Source organism: Theropithecus gelada, chromosome 20 (assembly GCF_003255815.1).
Source record: "Theropithecus gelada isolate Dixy chromosome 20, Tgel_1.0, whole genome shotgun sequence".
Lineage (NCBI taxonomy): Eukaryota > Metazoa > Chordata > Mammalia > Primates > Cercopithecidae > Theropithecus > Theropithecus gelada.
The window spans coordinates 24,417,729-24,429,269 of NC_037688.1; the positions used below are offsets into that span (position 1 = coordinate 24,417,729).

At 56.8% G+C, this 11,541-nt stretch overlaps 1 protein-coding gene across 5 annotated transcripts; it reads left to right on the forward strand.

Moving 5' to 3' along the window:
* The first annotated feature begins 497 nt into the window (after nucleotides 1–497).
* On the forward strand, nucleotides 498–11,032 carry CMTM3 (CKLF like MARVEL transmembrane domain containing 3). 5 transcript variants are annotated; one of them, XM_025369703.1, is made up of 6 exons: nucleotides 498–1,709; nucleotides 1,885–2,106; nucleotides 5,434–5,589; nucleotides 6,567–6,662; nucleotides 7,013–7,133; nucleotides 9,741–11,032. In XM_025369703.1, exons 2-6 carry the CDS (start codon nucleotides 1,960–1,962, stop codon nucleotides 9,767–9,769), a joined length of 549 nt encoding a protein of 182 aa, XP_025225488.1. In that variant the 5' UTR covers nucleotides 498–1,709; nucleotides 1,885–1,959; the 3' UTR covers nucleotides 9,770–11,032. The 5 variants fall into 5 exon arrangements, with proteins under 5 accessions (XP_025225488.1, XP_025225491.1, XP_025225489.1 ...); XM_025369706.1 differs by having other exon boundaries at nucleotides 498–1,697; nucleotides 9,744–11,032; XM_025369704.1 differs by having other exon boundaries at nucleotides 498–1,603.
* Nucleotides 11,033–11,541: the final 509 nt, after the last annotated feature.

The window sequence follows — 11,541 nt, forward strand, 5'->3', positions numbered from 1 at the left end:
CAATTTTCCTTAGTACTTCCTGTTCACTCAGTAGTTAGCACACGGGCTCAAGCCACTATACAAGTCAGTCAGTCAATATTGCAAACCATACCTAATAGTATACTTAATCCACAAGTAAATGTTATAGATTAAACATTCCACAACAAACAAAGTAGCATTTAGCATCAAGAGAAAAAGAGATAGGAGAAATGGTTAAGGAACCAGCCCCAGGGGAAGGAAGCAGACAAAAGGAATCCTGGTCTGGGCTTGAGGGTCTTGCAGTCTTTGAGGGGCAGAGCCTTGGGAGGCAGATGCAGAGTTCTTATCAAGTATGGCAGTGGGATGGTTGTCAGTTAAGGCTGCTGGGCTGCTGTTTTGTACTCACAGAGTGCTCTGGTGAGAAATGAGAGTGGAACAGTGTGCTTCATTGGATGCAGTCTTTATTTATTTATTTATTTATTGAGATGGAGTCTTGTTCTGTCGCCCAGGCTGGAGTGCAGTGGTGTGATTTCGGCTCACTGCAACCTATGCCTCCCGGGTTCAAGCAATTCTTGTGCCTCAGCCTCCCGAATAGCTGAGATTACAGGCATGTGCCACCACACCCAGCTAATTTTTGTATTTATAGTAGAGATGGGGTTTCACTGTATTGGCCAGGCTGGTCTTGAACTCCTGACCTCGTGATCCACCCACCTCAGCCTCCCAACGTGCTGGGATTACAGGCATGAGCCACAGCACCTGACCTTCTATTTTTTATTAAACAAAACATCTTGTCCTTGTTGACAAAGCACCCTATGAAATATAAAATGAAGTCTTTCTAAGATGGAGTTAATTATATCAAGGGTGCGCAGTACTGTGGTACAAGCTGTCTCCCGGCTGCTGAGAGAGAAAACCTAAGGGCCTCTTAAAGACACCATCACAGCAGTTCAGCAGGTAGCGGGCAGGAATGGTTTCGGATCTAGTGGTGGTGAGAAGTGGACAGAGATCAGAGAAAGCTACAGGAGGTGAAAGTGGGAGGACCTTGGTTACAGACTGCCAGTGAAGACGGACAAGGACAACCTGCAGGTCTCTGCTAGTCGGGTGGAAGGAAAGGAGGGGGCAGTGCCCTTCACAGAGGCACAGCAAGCTGGGTCTTGATCACGCTGAACTCCAGACACTCTCCAGACGTGCACGCATGAACGTGGCGTGTGTGTGTGTGTGTGTGTGTGTGTGTGTGAGAGAGAGAGAGAGAGAGAGAGATGTGTTGGGGTTGGGGGACTGCAGGTCAGGAAGTCCTGCAGATGTGCCTGCCTGTGTGTGTGTGCGTGTGTGTTTGCGCGCGTGTGTGTGTCTGTGTGTGTGCCTGGAGCTGCGCTTGCAGGTCTGAGAGTCCTCCAAGAATGGGTTGGGGGAGGCGGGTGCAGGACCGAGGCCTGGAACAGCCAACAAAGAGGCCCTGGAGGAGGGTGGGGCTGGCCGAGGACTGGAGGGGTGGCCAAGGAAGTCGCAAGAAAACTCCGGCCCCCAAGAAAGAGAGAGGACATGGGGTGCGGAGCTGACATCACGGCCGGGGTCTTTGCTGTTTAGACGCCTGGGTTCCCGGATTCCAGACACGCGCACGGGCAGGAAGTTAGACCAGAGACAGCGAGTATAGACAGCCCTTGTGGATAGGGGCAGACGGCTAGGAGCTCCGAACGGGTGCCGCGGCGGTGATCGGGAAGCCTCCAGCGGCCCGAACCAGGGTGAGGGAGAAGGCGGAGTCTGCAGAGGCCCCAGGCCCAGGCGCGGGCGGGTCGGACCCAGCATCCCCCGCCGCTGGGGTCCGAGGGGGAGGGGCGGGCCGGAGGAGCGGGTGGGGGCGGGGCGGGGCGGGGCGGCGGGGGATGCGCCCCTGCGCTAGGCAGTGTCGCCTACCCTCCTTCCGCACAGCCCGGGTTTCCGCTTCCCTCCGGGCGTGAGAAGAGGGGTTCCAGGCCGAGCCCCGGCCGTGCCGCCGCCGCTGCCATGTGGCCCCCAGACCCCGACCCCGACCCGGACCCCGAGCCCGCCGGCAGCTCCCGTCCCGGCCCCGCTGTCCCCGGGCTCCGCGCTCTACTGCCGGCGCGCGCTTTCCTCTGCTCTCTCAAAGGCCGCCTCCTGCTGGCCGAGTCGGTGAGTGCGGCGGGACCCTCGGCCGCCCGCTGAGACTGCGCGGCTCCTTTTGGAGGAGGACGTCGGGGCGCGGGTGGGGTCCGGGGGCGGCCGCTGTACTCCGATACCTCCCCTCCCCGCGCCGCCTCGGCCGATTTCTCTTGGGCGCCCGGCGAAGTTGGGCCGAGGTCCCCAAACTTTGGACGGCGGGGCGGGGCCAGAGCCCAGGCCATCCGCGGTGCTGTCCCCGCGAGTCCAGAGCTGGGGGCCTTGGGAAGCGGGCGGGGCCCGGGGAGGTGGGTCCCGCTGTGTGACCCGGGCGCCCCCGCCCTCTCTGGGCCCCGGGGACTCAGGCCGCTCGGTCCTCCTGGACTCCCGGGCCGCGGCGGGGTCCGCTTTCCTGCGCGCGGGGAGGGCGGGCCGGGGCCTCGACTTGAGGGGCGGAGGCGGGGCCGAGCGGGCGGGGGCCGTGCGGAGCGGGAGGGACACCCCCACCCCCGGGACTGGGTGAGGCGGCCCCGCGGTGACTTCATCGCCCTCCTCCCCTCCGCGGCCGGGCTCCTTCCTACTCCGCGCTCGTCCCTACCCCGGCCGGTGGGGATTCTTTGTCCTCTGGACATCGTAGGCGCCCGCACTGTTCTCCGTGGGGTGGTGGTGGCGCTGGGCCGCCGGGGTTGGTGAGGGAGAGGCCGGACCAGAGGCAGGGGGATGCGCACGGCGGCGGCCACTTGTTGCTTAGATCCCAGCGACTTGGCCCTTCCTGCCCACGTCCCCACTTTACAGATGAGAGCGCTCAGGCGCCTAATTTGACAGGTGGCTCAACTGAGGGGCCCAGTGAGAGCGGGTGGGAGGGTGGGGGCAGGAGGGAGGGGGATTCTGCTCCGGGACCTCTCTCTGGTCGCTCAGGGCAGAGGGTAGAAGGTGGTCCTGCAGCCTCTCCCGCGGTCAGCCCAGAGGCCACCTGCCCAACGCCCAAGTGAGACACCAAGTCCACACTCCCAGCCCCACCCTGGAGACCACTGGGAGCCACTTGAGGGGAGAAGCCTCGAATCCACCGTCCCCTGAGGGACTTGAACCGCCCCCCATCCTCACCCAGGACCACCTCATGGGGGGAGGCATATGCCCAGCAGGAGCATAGAGGCCACCCTGGGCCCAGCAGATGTCAGGAATCCAGGTCAGGGAGGATAAGGAAGGGTGAATGGTCGGCACTCAGGGTTCACAGGAGCCGCTGAGGGCACTCCTGCCTCCCTAGTCCCCTCACTCCCACCCCCAGGCCAAGCAAGTGCAGAGGCTGACATGGACAGAAACAGAGAGAGGAAGTGGCCCCAGAAATCGCGGGATGAGAAAACAGGAATTGAGAGGGGAATCCCCAGAATTAGGCTTTGGGGCCTGGGCATAGGAGACAGGAAGGGGAGGGCCAGGGCTGGGTCGGTCCCACGGAAGGCCTTCCTGGGAGGCCCCAGCAGCCTCCCAGCCCCTGTCTATGCCTTAGTCTATCTGTCCAAAGGGGGCTCAGCTGCACCCAAGGCCATGTGCAGAGCGAATGGGGGTGCCCTGGGGACCCCCTGGGATCCCTGCAGTTCATTTGTCTGAAGCAGCCACAGTGCTTCCTGTGAGGCATCTGGGTGTCCCCATGGGGCCTCCAGCACCCACTAGAAGCTACTCAGCCATGGACGTGTTCAAATGCAGCCACAGTGACAGAAACCAGGACAGATGGCCTCCCCAACACCCACAGGGCCAAGTTGCTTAAGAACTCTGTCTGGGACGGGTGCGGTGGCTCACACCTGTAATCCCGACACTTTAGGAGGCCGAGGTGGGTGGATCACCTGAGGTCAGGAATTCGAGACCAGCCTGGCCAGCATGGTGAAACCCTGTCTCTACTAAAAATACAAAAATTAGCTGGGTGTGGTGGCGGTCGCCTGTAATCCCACCTACTCCGGAAGGCTGAGGCAGAAGAATCGCTTAAACCCGGGAGGTGGAGGTTGCAGTGAACTGAGATTGTGCCACTGCACTCCAGCCTGGGAGACAGAGCAAGACTCCATCTTGAGGGCAGCGGGAGGTGGGTAAGAGAACTCTATCGGGGGGGTCGGCCAGTCCTGGGTTCAAATTCTAGTAGCCTCTGATTAGCCATGTAACAGAGTCTTCTCATCTGTAAAGTGGGGCTGTGCTCATGGGTGGATGTGAGGGTCAGAGGAGATGCCCGTGAGCCTCAGGGCACCAGGCACTGTGGAGCCCCAGGCTGGCCAACAGGTCACCTTGGCCTGCTCTGCAGCGCACCTAAGCTGCAGGACTTACCAGGGCTGGACATCCTCCTGCATCAGCTCTTCCCACCTACAGAGTTGTGGGCAAGACCGCAGTGAACATTTATTGATTCTTATAGTTCAAGTACAGCTGGCCCTGTGTGAATAAGGCAGCAGGGCCTGAGGTCAGTGCCAACGCACCCTCTCTTGGATGTTCCTTTCTTACTATTATGAAAATTTGCAAATACATTAAAATGCTAAAAGGTTTTTTTGCTTTATCTATCTGTCCATCAATCCATTTTATCTTTTAACACAAAATAAATTGCAGACATCAGGACATTTCAACTCTGAACACTTCAGCATGCATATCATTAACTAAGATTCAAGATTTGTTTTTTGTTTTCAAGGTGAAATTTACATTCAGTGACAAGCGCACGTCTTCAGTGTTGGGTGTTACTTTTTGGAAACTGGTTCCTAACTTTGATTTCCCTCCACAGGGCAGAGTGGAGTGGATGTGCTTGGGAGGCTGGGGCTTTCTGACTCGGTCCTGGCAGGGAGCTGGGGTGGGGTGAGGTGAGGACTTAGGGCCATGCCCAGGACTGGGAGGCAGCATAGGCGTGGGCCTGGGCCATGCTGGGGTTCTTTTTTTTCAGCAGGGGGGGCGGACAGAGTCTCTCACTCTCTCACCCAGGATGGAGTGCAGTGGCCTGATCACACCTCACTGCAGCCTCAACCTCCCCGGGCTCAGGTGATGCTCCCACCTCAGCCTCCCCAGTAGCTGGGATTACAGGCACACACCACCACGCCCAGCTAATTTTTGTATATTTTGCAGAGATGAGGTTTTGCCATGTTACCCAAGAGGGGGTCAAATTTCTGGGCTCAAGCAATCCACCTGCCTTGGCCTCCCAAAGTGCTGGGATTACAGGTGTGAGCCACTGCGCTTGGCCTGGGATTCTAATCTGGCTCTGCCACTTCCCAGCTGTGGGACTGAGCAGTTGGCTTCCCCTGCTGGAGCCTCCTCTATCCTGACCACAGGGCCTGGCTCAGAGGAGCACTGGGCAAGGAGCACGAAAAGGCTCTGACTTTACCTCAAACTCCTTCCCTGCAGGGTCTCTCGTTCATCACTTTTATCTGCTATGTGGCATCCTCAGCATCTGCCTTCCTCACAGCACCTCTACTGGAGTTCCTGCTGGCCTTGTTCTTCCTCTTTGCTGATGCCATGCAGCTGAATGACAAGTGGCAGGGCTTGTGCTGGCCCATGATGGTGAGGACAGGGGCCCCAGGAGGGAGGGGTACCCTGCACAAAGTGACCAAATGAGGAGTCTGGAGTCATGCACTTGGGCCCTTATCCTTTCTCCAGTGTGCTGGAGTTTGCAGTTGGTTAGAACTGGATGGAGAGACCAAGCTTCAGATCATCCCAGCTCCACTCCTTAGCAGCCCTGTGATCTGAAGTGGGCTCTGGTGCTTCTAGAGCACGTCTTTGAGGCAGGGAACCCGGAGAGGGGTCTCTGGCCACCAGGTGGCGCTGGTGCTCCCCACGGGGCTTGCAGGAATGAGCTGCCACCACAGGAATTCAAGCCATTTCCACGCGGGCAGGACAGGTTAACTGAGGACTTGCAGGGCTTACCCAGACCTCAGCCATCGGCAACCCTGACCTCGTTTTGTCACCTGTGAGGGCCCAGACCCCAGTGGACTTCGCTGAATGAAATGTGTCCTAGAGAAAGGGCAGCAAAGGCTGGACTTTAACCCTTGTCTCTTGACTTCATATCCAGCATCTGCTGCCTCAGGAGGGCTGCACCTCCCAAGTGTCCCCATCTTAAGGACAGGTCAGCAGAAACTGTGATCCATAAATGGATCGGCCACAAGAGTGTGGCAAAGCCGAGGCGCAGAAACAGATCTCCCCATCGGAGAACAGCAAGGGAGCAGGTGGAGGTGTTTCCAACTTCTGCTTCCACCGCGTCGCAGGGCAGGCTGCAGCCTGATCCACAGTTTTTTGTCCAGAGCTTAGGACAGCAGTCCCACTGGACCTGGGATAGGGCAGTGTCAGCTGCTGGCAGGGCAGCAGAGGCACCTGGCGGGTGGGACGAGGGCCTAGGCATGTGGGTAGGGCCAGGATGGGGTAGGAGCCCTCAGGTGCTAGGCCTGGGGCTGGGAACAAGACCAGGCTGCCAGGCCTCCTCCCCATGCTGTGCTCAGCTCCAGGGGGCTCAAGGCAGCATGATGGTGTCCCTCTCTCCCCAGGACTTCCTGCGCTGTGTCACCGCAGCCCTCATCTACTTTGCCATCTCCATCACGGCCGTCGCCAAGTACTCGGATGGGGCTTCCAAAGCCGCTGGGGTGAGCAGCCGCCCCACCCCTCCGGAAACTGCAGATGCCACTCTAGCTGCTCACTTAGGGTGGGACCTGGGGCAGAGCCTTTCCCTGCTGGGGCCCCCCTGGGGTCTCATGTGGGTCCCGATGATGATTCCAAAGTCCTCTCATTAGAGATTGACTCTACCCGGAGTTTTGAAAGGCTGTTTGTCAAACCAAGTTCACAGCTCATTTTCCCACTTCTGTTACTCAGAGGGGTCTGTGCCTGTCACTCGGGCTGTCTGTCCAAGCAGGTCTGAAATGGGCCACAAGGCTGGGGCAGCCCTCCCGGAGCAGGGAGTCAGCGCTGTGATACGTCCCATCCACCCTGTCCACAGGTATTTGGCTTCTTTGCTACCATCGTGTTTGCAATTGATTTCTACCTGATCTTTAACGACGTGGCCAAATTCCTCAAACAAGGGGACTCTGCAGATGAGACCACAGCCCACAAGACAGAAGGTGAGCGGCCGGCCTGAACACCCCAGCAATGCTGCAACAGGGGCCTGTCCTCCCTTGGGGATGGCCGGCTAGTTTGAGGCTGGGGTGGGATCATTTCCTCTCTCCCCATGGCAGTGTTTTTACAGCCCATTCTCACCTACTCTCATGCAGCACTGATCCAAAGCCAGTTTCATTCCCCTTGTGCCCCTCACCCCAGCCTTTTTAGGAAGGGCAAGCAGTGGGCATGGCTGAGCCAAGTCTCCCTGGACGACCCCCCCTGGGCAGCCAGTCACTCTCAGGGCACCTGTCCACCTGGGATCCAGAGTGGCCACCCCCCCAACCCAGCCCCTCTGCTGTCTTACCCATCCAGGCCTGCCCTGGGGAGCTCAGAGGCCAGAGAGCAGTCAGACCCAGAAACCATGGCAACGGACACAAGATGTGTCCCATACCAGGGGAGGGGCCAGATGGGACAGCAATGACAACAGTAAAACAGGAGCCGATAGAAGTAGGGATACAGTAGCTGAAAGCAGGCCCACACTGAGTGCCAGCCAGCCTGAGGCTCCAGAGGGGACGCTAGAGCTGGGTCTTGATGGATGGCGGTAGAGGGTGCAGGCAGAAGAGACCAGGCTGGTGCGGGAAGAAAACTGAGAGCAGAGACAGCAGGTGCTTCTGCCCGGGAGATGCTTCTCTGGACCAGGCGGATGTGCCCCTGTGCTGGCAGTGCCTGTGGCTGGGCAGGTAGACAAGGGCAGCTCTGGAAGGGCCTGCAGGCCCCACCCTGTGGTTGGGATCTTCCCCAGGCAGAACCAGGCTTAAGAGACACTAGTTTCCTAATAGCCAGGTGCTGGGGCCATGGGGATTCGTGAATCCCAGAAACTGTCCTTTTGCTCAAAATGAATGCCACTCATCCCATTCCATCCCTTGGCAAATACTAGGTTAGAGCTCCCAGGCGGTTTCCTCTGGCTCTGCAGCCTGCTCCCAGTTGCCCACAGCAAGTGATCCCAGCCAGCCAGCCCAGGGAACAATTAGTAAACGTCAGTGGAAACTTGGGAGGTTTTTTTTTTTCTTTTTTTACTATTTGAAGAGTTTCACATATGTAACAATTATTTTGCTGTAAAATTATTCCTGACTTGTATGTTAGAATTGAATGCAGCGGCCAAACACAGTGGCTCATGCCTGTCATCTCAACACTTTGGGAGGCCGAGGTGGGTGGATCACTTGAGGTCAGGAGTTTGAGACTAGCCTGGCCAACATGGTGAAACCCCATCTCTACTAAAAATACAAAAATTAGCCGAGCATGGTGGTGCCCACCTGTAATCCCAGCTACTTGGGAGGTTGAGGCAGGATAATCGCCTATTTTGGGAGGTGGAGGTTGCAGTGACTTGAGATCACAACATTGCACTCCAGCCTGGGCAACAGAGCGAGACTCCGTCTCGGGGGGAAAACAAAAAATTGAATATAGCAAATCCCACAAAATCTGAGGAGTGCAGCCCAGGAAGAGGAGTAAGGGGCAGAGCTGGGGTTTAGGGACTAGGCTGCCCACACCCAAGCCCTGGGCCCGGCCATGAGCCAGTGACAGCGTGGGGACTGACTGGGGTTCTGAGAGACAGAGGCTGGCCAAGGAGGGGATGAACATCAGGAAGTAGCAACCAGCACTGGGGCGGAGTGGGGGGTTAGTGACTCTGGTGCTTTTCCTTCTGGGGTGGAGGTTCCAGAAGGCTCTACAGAGCTCCCTTCAGTATTGGGATTTCAGGAACCCTCGAGGCACACCTCATAGGCAGACCCTTACCATTATAAAATTGTTTCTGATTATAATATTAAACAAGGATTGGGAAAGGGGATTGAAGATATAAAATGGCTAAAAAGAGGCTTGCTGATTTTCCAGGATATTTAGTTTGGGGGACAAGAAAATCATCATCCTTACCTTGTCCTGCTGAACCTGGGGGTGGGGATAGAGCTGGGATGCAGAGGTAGAGCCCTGACCCGCCCAGCTGAGAACAGCCCAGGGAGACTCGGGAGGGGCTGGGCCTGAGGAAGGGGTACCTGGGCTTCAGTCTTGGGGTGGAAACACCCCCACCTGCACCCGTACCCACACCCTGGAGGTGCAAGTGGCTGCTGTGGCCGGGCACGGTGGCTCACGCCTGTTACCCCAGCACTTTGGGAGGCCGAGGCAGATAGATCACCTGAGTTCAGGAGTTCAAGATCAGCCTGACCAATATGGTGAAACCCCATCTCTACTAAAAATACAAAAATTAGCCGGGCGTGGTGGCACACGCTTATAATCCCAGCTACCAGAGGCTGAAGCAGGAGAATCGCTTGAACCCGGGAAGGTGGAAGTTGCAGTGAGCCGAGATCGTGCCATTGCACTCCAGCCTGGGTGATGAGCAAGACTCCATCCAAAAAAAAAAAAAAAAAAAAAAAAAACCAACAGAAAGTGGCTGCTGCCTCTGGAAGGCCTCAGGCCTGGGGCCTGCCCTGATGCCAGCGATCACTGGGAATGGTAGCGTCAGCTGTGAGCAGCCTACACCCAGGCTCCTGCCAGCAACCCAGCTGTGCTTCCCCAGAGACCATTCCCGGGCACCACTGCCCTGAGCCTCCTGCCAAGCATCGTCTCTGCTTTCCTTTCAGAAGAGAATTCCGACTCGGACTCTGACTGAAGGCCTGGCGGGTGCCCTGGCAACCTGAGCCACACAGGCCTCCACTCCTGCGCCTCACAGGGGACACTGGCGTTGGAGGGGAAGCCTGGACTTCTGAGTTGCAGAGGGGGCTGCAGACACAGCAGGCCCCCACAGCTTCAGGTTCTGCCTGAGCCCAGCCTACCAGGCTTGCCCCTCAGCTCAGCACTGTTGACCATGCTGCGTGTGAGGGCATCTTGGGTGTCCCACCCCTTCTCCCCATTTCTGTCCCACAAGCCTTCAGCCCTTTAACCTCTCTGCCAAAAACCAGCACAAGGAGACAAAGCAGAGCCTTGTCTCCACCTGGGCAGCAGGCGTTCCAAGCTGCTAGGTGGTGGGGGTCGGGGGTCTTCTGTTTCACTAACAGGAACAAAGACAGAAACCGTGACAGGGCTGCCCCGCCAGGCCCCGCTGGGTTTGTCTGCACTTGGTGCTCCTGCCCACGCCAGGCACTTTGGTGACAATGACCCTTCCAAGAATCTTTGGTTCAAGGAGCACCAGTTCCCTCTTCATTCGTGAAGCAGGGAGAAACTGACCTTTGCCTTGTCGCTCAGGAGAGTGGGGCTCCACACCCATAACTGACACCTCCCACCCTTGGAAACCATGTTTTCTGGGGGTGAGATGACCATTCTGGGTCTAAGACTGTTTCAAAGAAGAGCTCATAGACTAACTGGACCAGAAGACAGAGGGTACAACAGTGACGTCACAGTGACAGTGTCGTCACAGTGACAGTGTCACGGGCAGCTGGGCGGGCCCAGCCAAACCCTTCTTCTTCCTAGAGCCCAGGCAGCAGGCAGGAGTTCCTGGACCCTCAGGACAGTGAACTTCCAGACCCCAGGGCAGGTCTATGGGCCACTGCGGGAGATGAGACCAGCCTTCTGTGTTCACCTAACGACTTATACTGTGTATCTGTCTTTGATGGAATTTTGTAACTTTTTATATATTTTTTATACAAAAGCAGCTTCTTAACAGATGGCATTTTCTGTGACTCTAGGCCTCACAAAAGAGCCAGAGTTCTGGACCCATGTTTGGAGCATCTGTAGCCTTATTCTCTTGCATGTGAATCTCTTACCCTGAAAAAAAAGCCATAATGAATTAAGCCAGACTGACCACTTGCTTGGAGTGTGTGTTTGAAAAAACTGGAGTAATACTGTTGGGTATCATGTCAGGCTTCAGTACAAGCTGGTAAGGCCAGTGTGGATCCTGTCAGTTTTCAGTGTTAGCAAAAATACACATGAAATCTGACTACCATTTAATCCTTTATTTCAGTGGTCCCTAACCTTTTTGGCACCAGGGACCAGTTTCGTGGAAGACAGTTTTTCCACAGACTGGGGATTGGGGGGTAGGTTGGGGTGAGGGTGGGAGGGGATGGTTTCAGGATGAAACTGTTCCATCTCACATCATCAAGCATTAGATGTTCATAAGGAGCACACAACCTAGATCCACAGCATGCACAGTTTACAACAGGATTCGTGTTCCTATGAAAACCTAATCCCACTGCCGGGCTGACAGGAGGTGGAGCTCAGTTGCTTGCCACTCACCTCCTGCTGTGCAGCCTGGCTTCTAACAGGCCCCATGGTACCAGTCCACTGCCCAGGGGTTGGGGACCCTGGCTCTAGTTCTCACACTATCCTGTTTTACAAACAAAGAAACTGAGACAAAGGTCGGGTAACTGGCCCAGGGCCCTCTCACTTACATATCAGGATAGTGTCTCACAGCAGCCTCAGGCAGCGGGAACCCTGGGGCTCTCTAAC

Coding starts and splice junctions, on each gene's coding strand:
- CMTM3 (XM_025369703.1), top strand. CDS start 1,960: ATGTGGCCCCCAGACCCCGACCCCGACCCGGACCCCGAGCCCGCCGGC. Junction 2,107..5,433: donor GCCTCCTGCTGGCCGAGTCG/GTGAGTGCGGCG, acceptor CCTTCCCTGCAG/GGTCTCTCGTTCATCACTTT. Junction 5,590..6,566: donor GCTTGTGCTGGCCCATGATG/GTGAGGACAGGG, acceptor CTCTCTCCCCAG/GACTTCCTGCGCTGTGTCAC.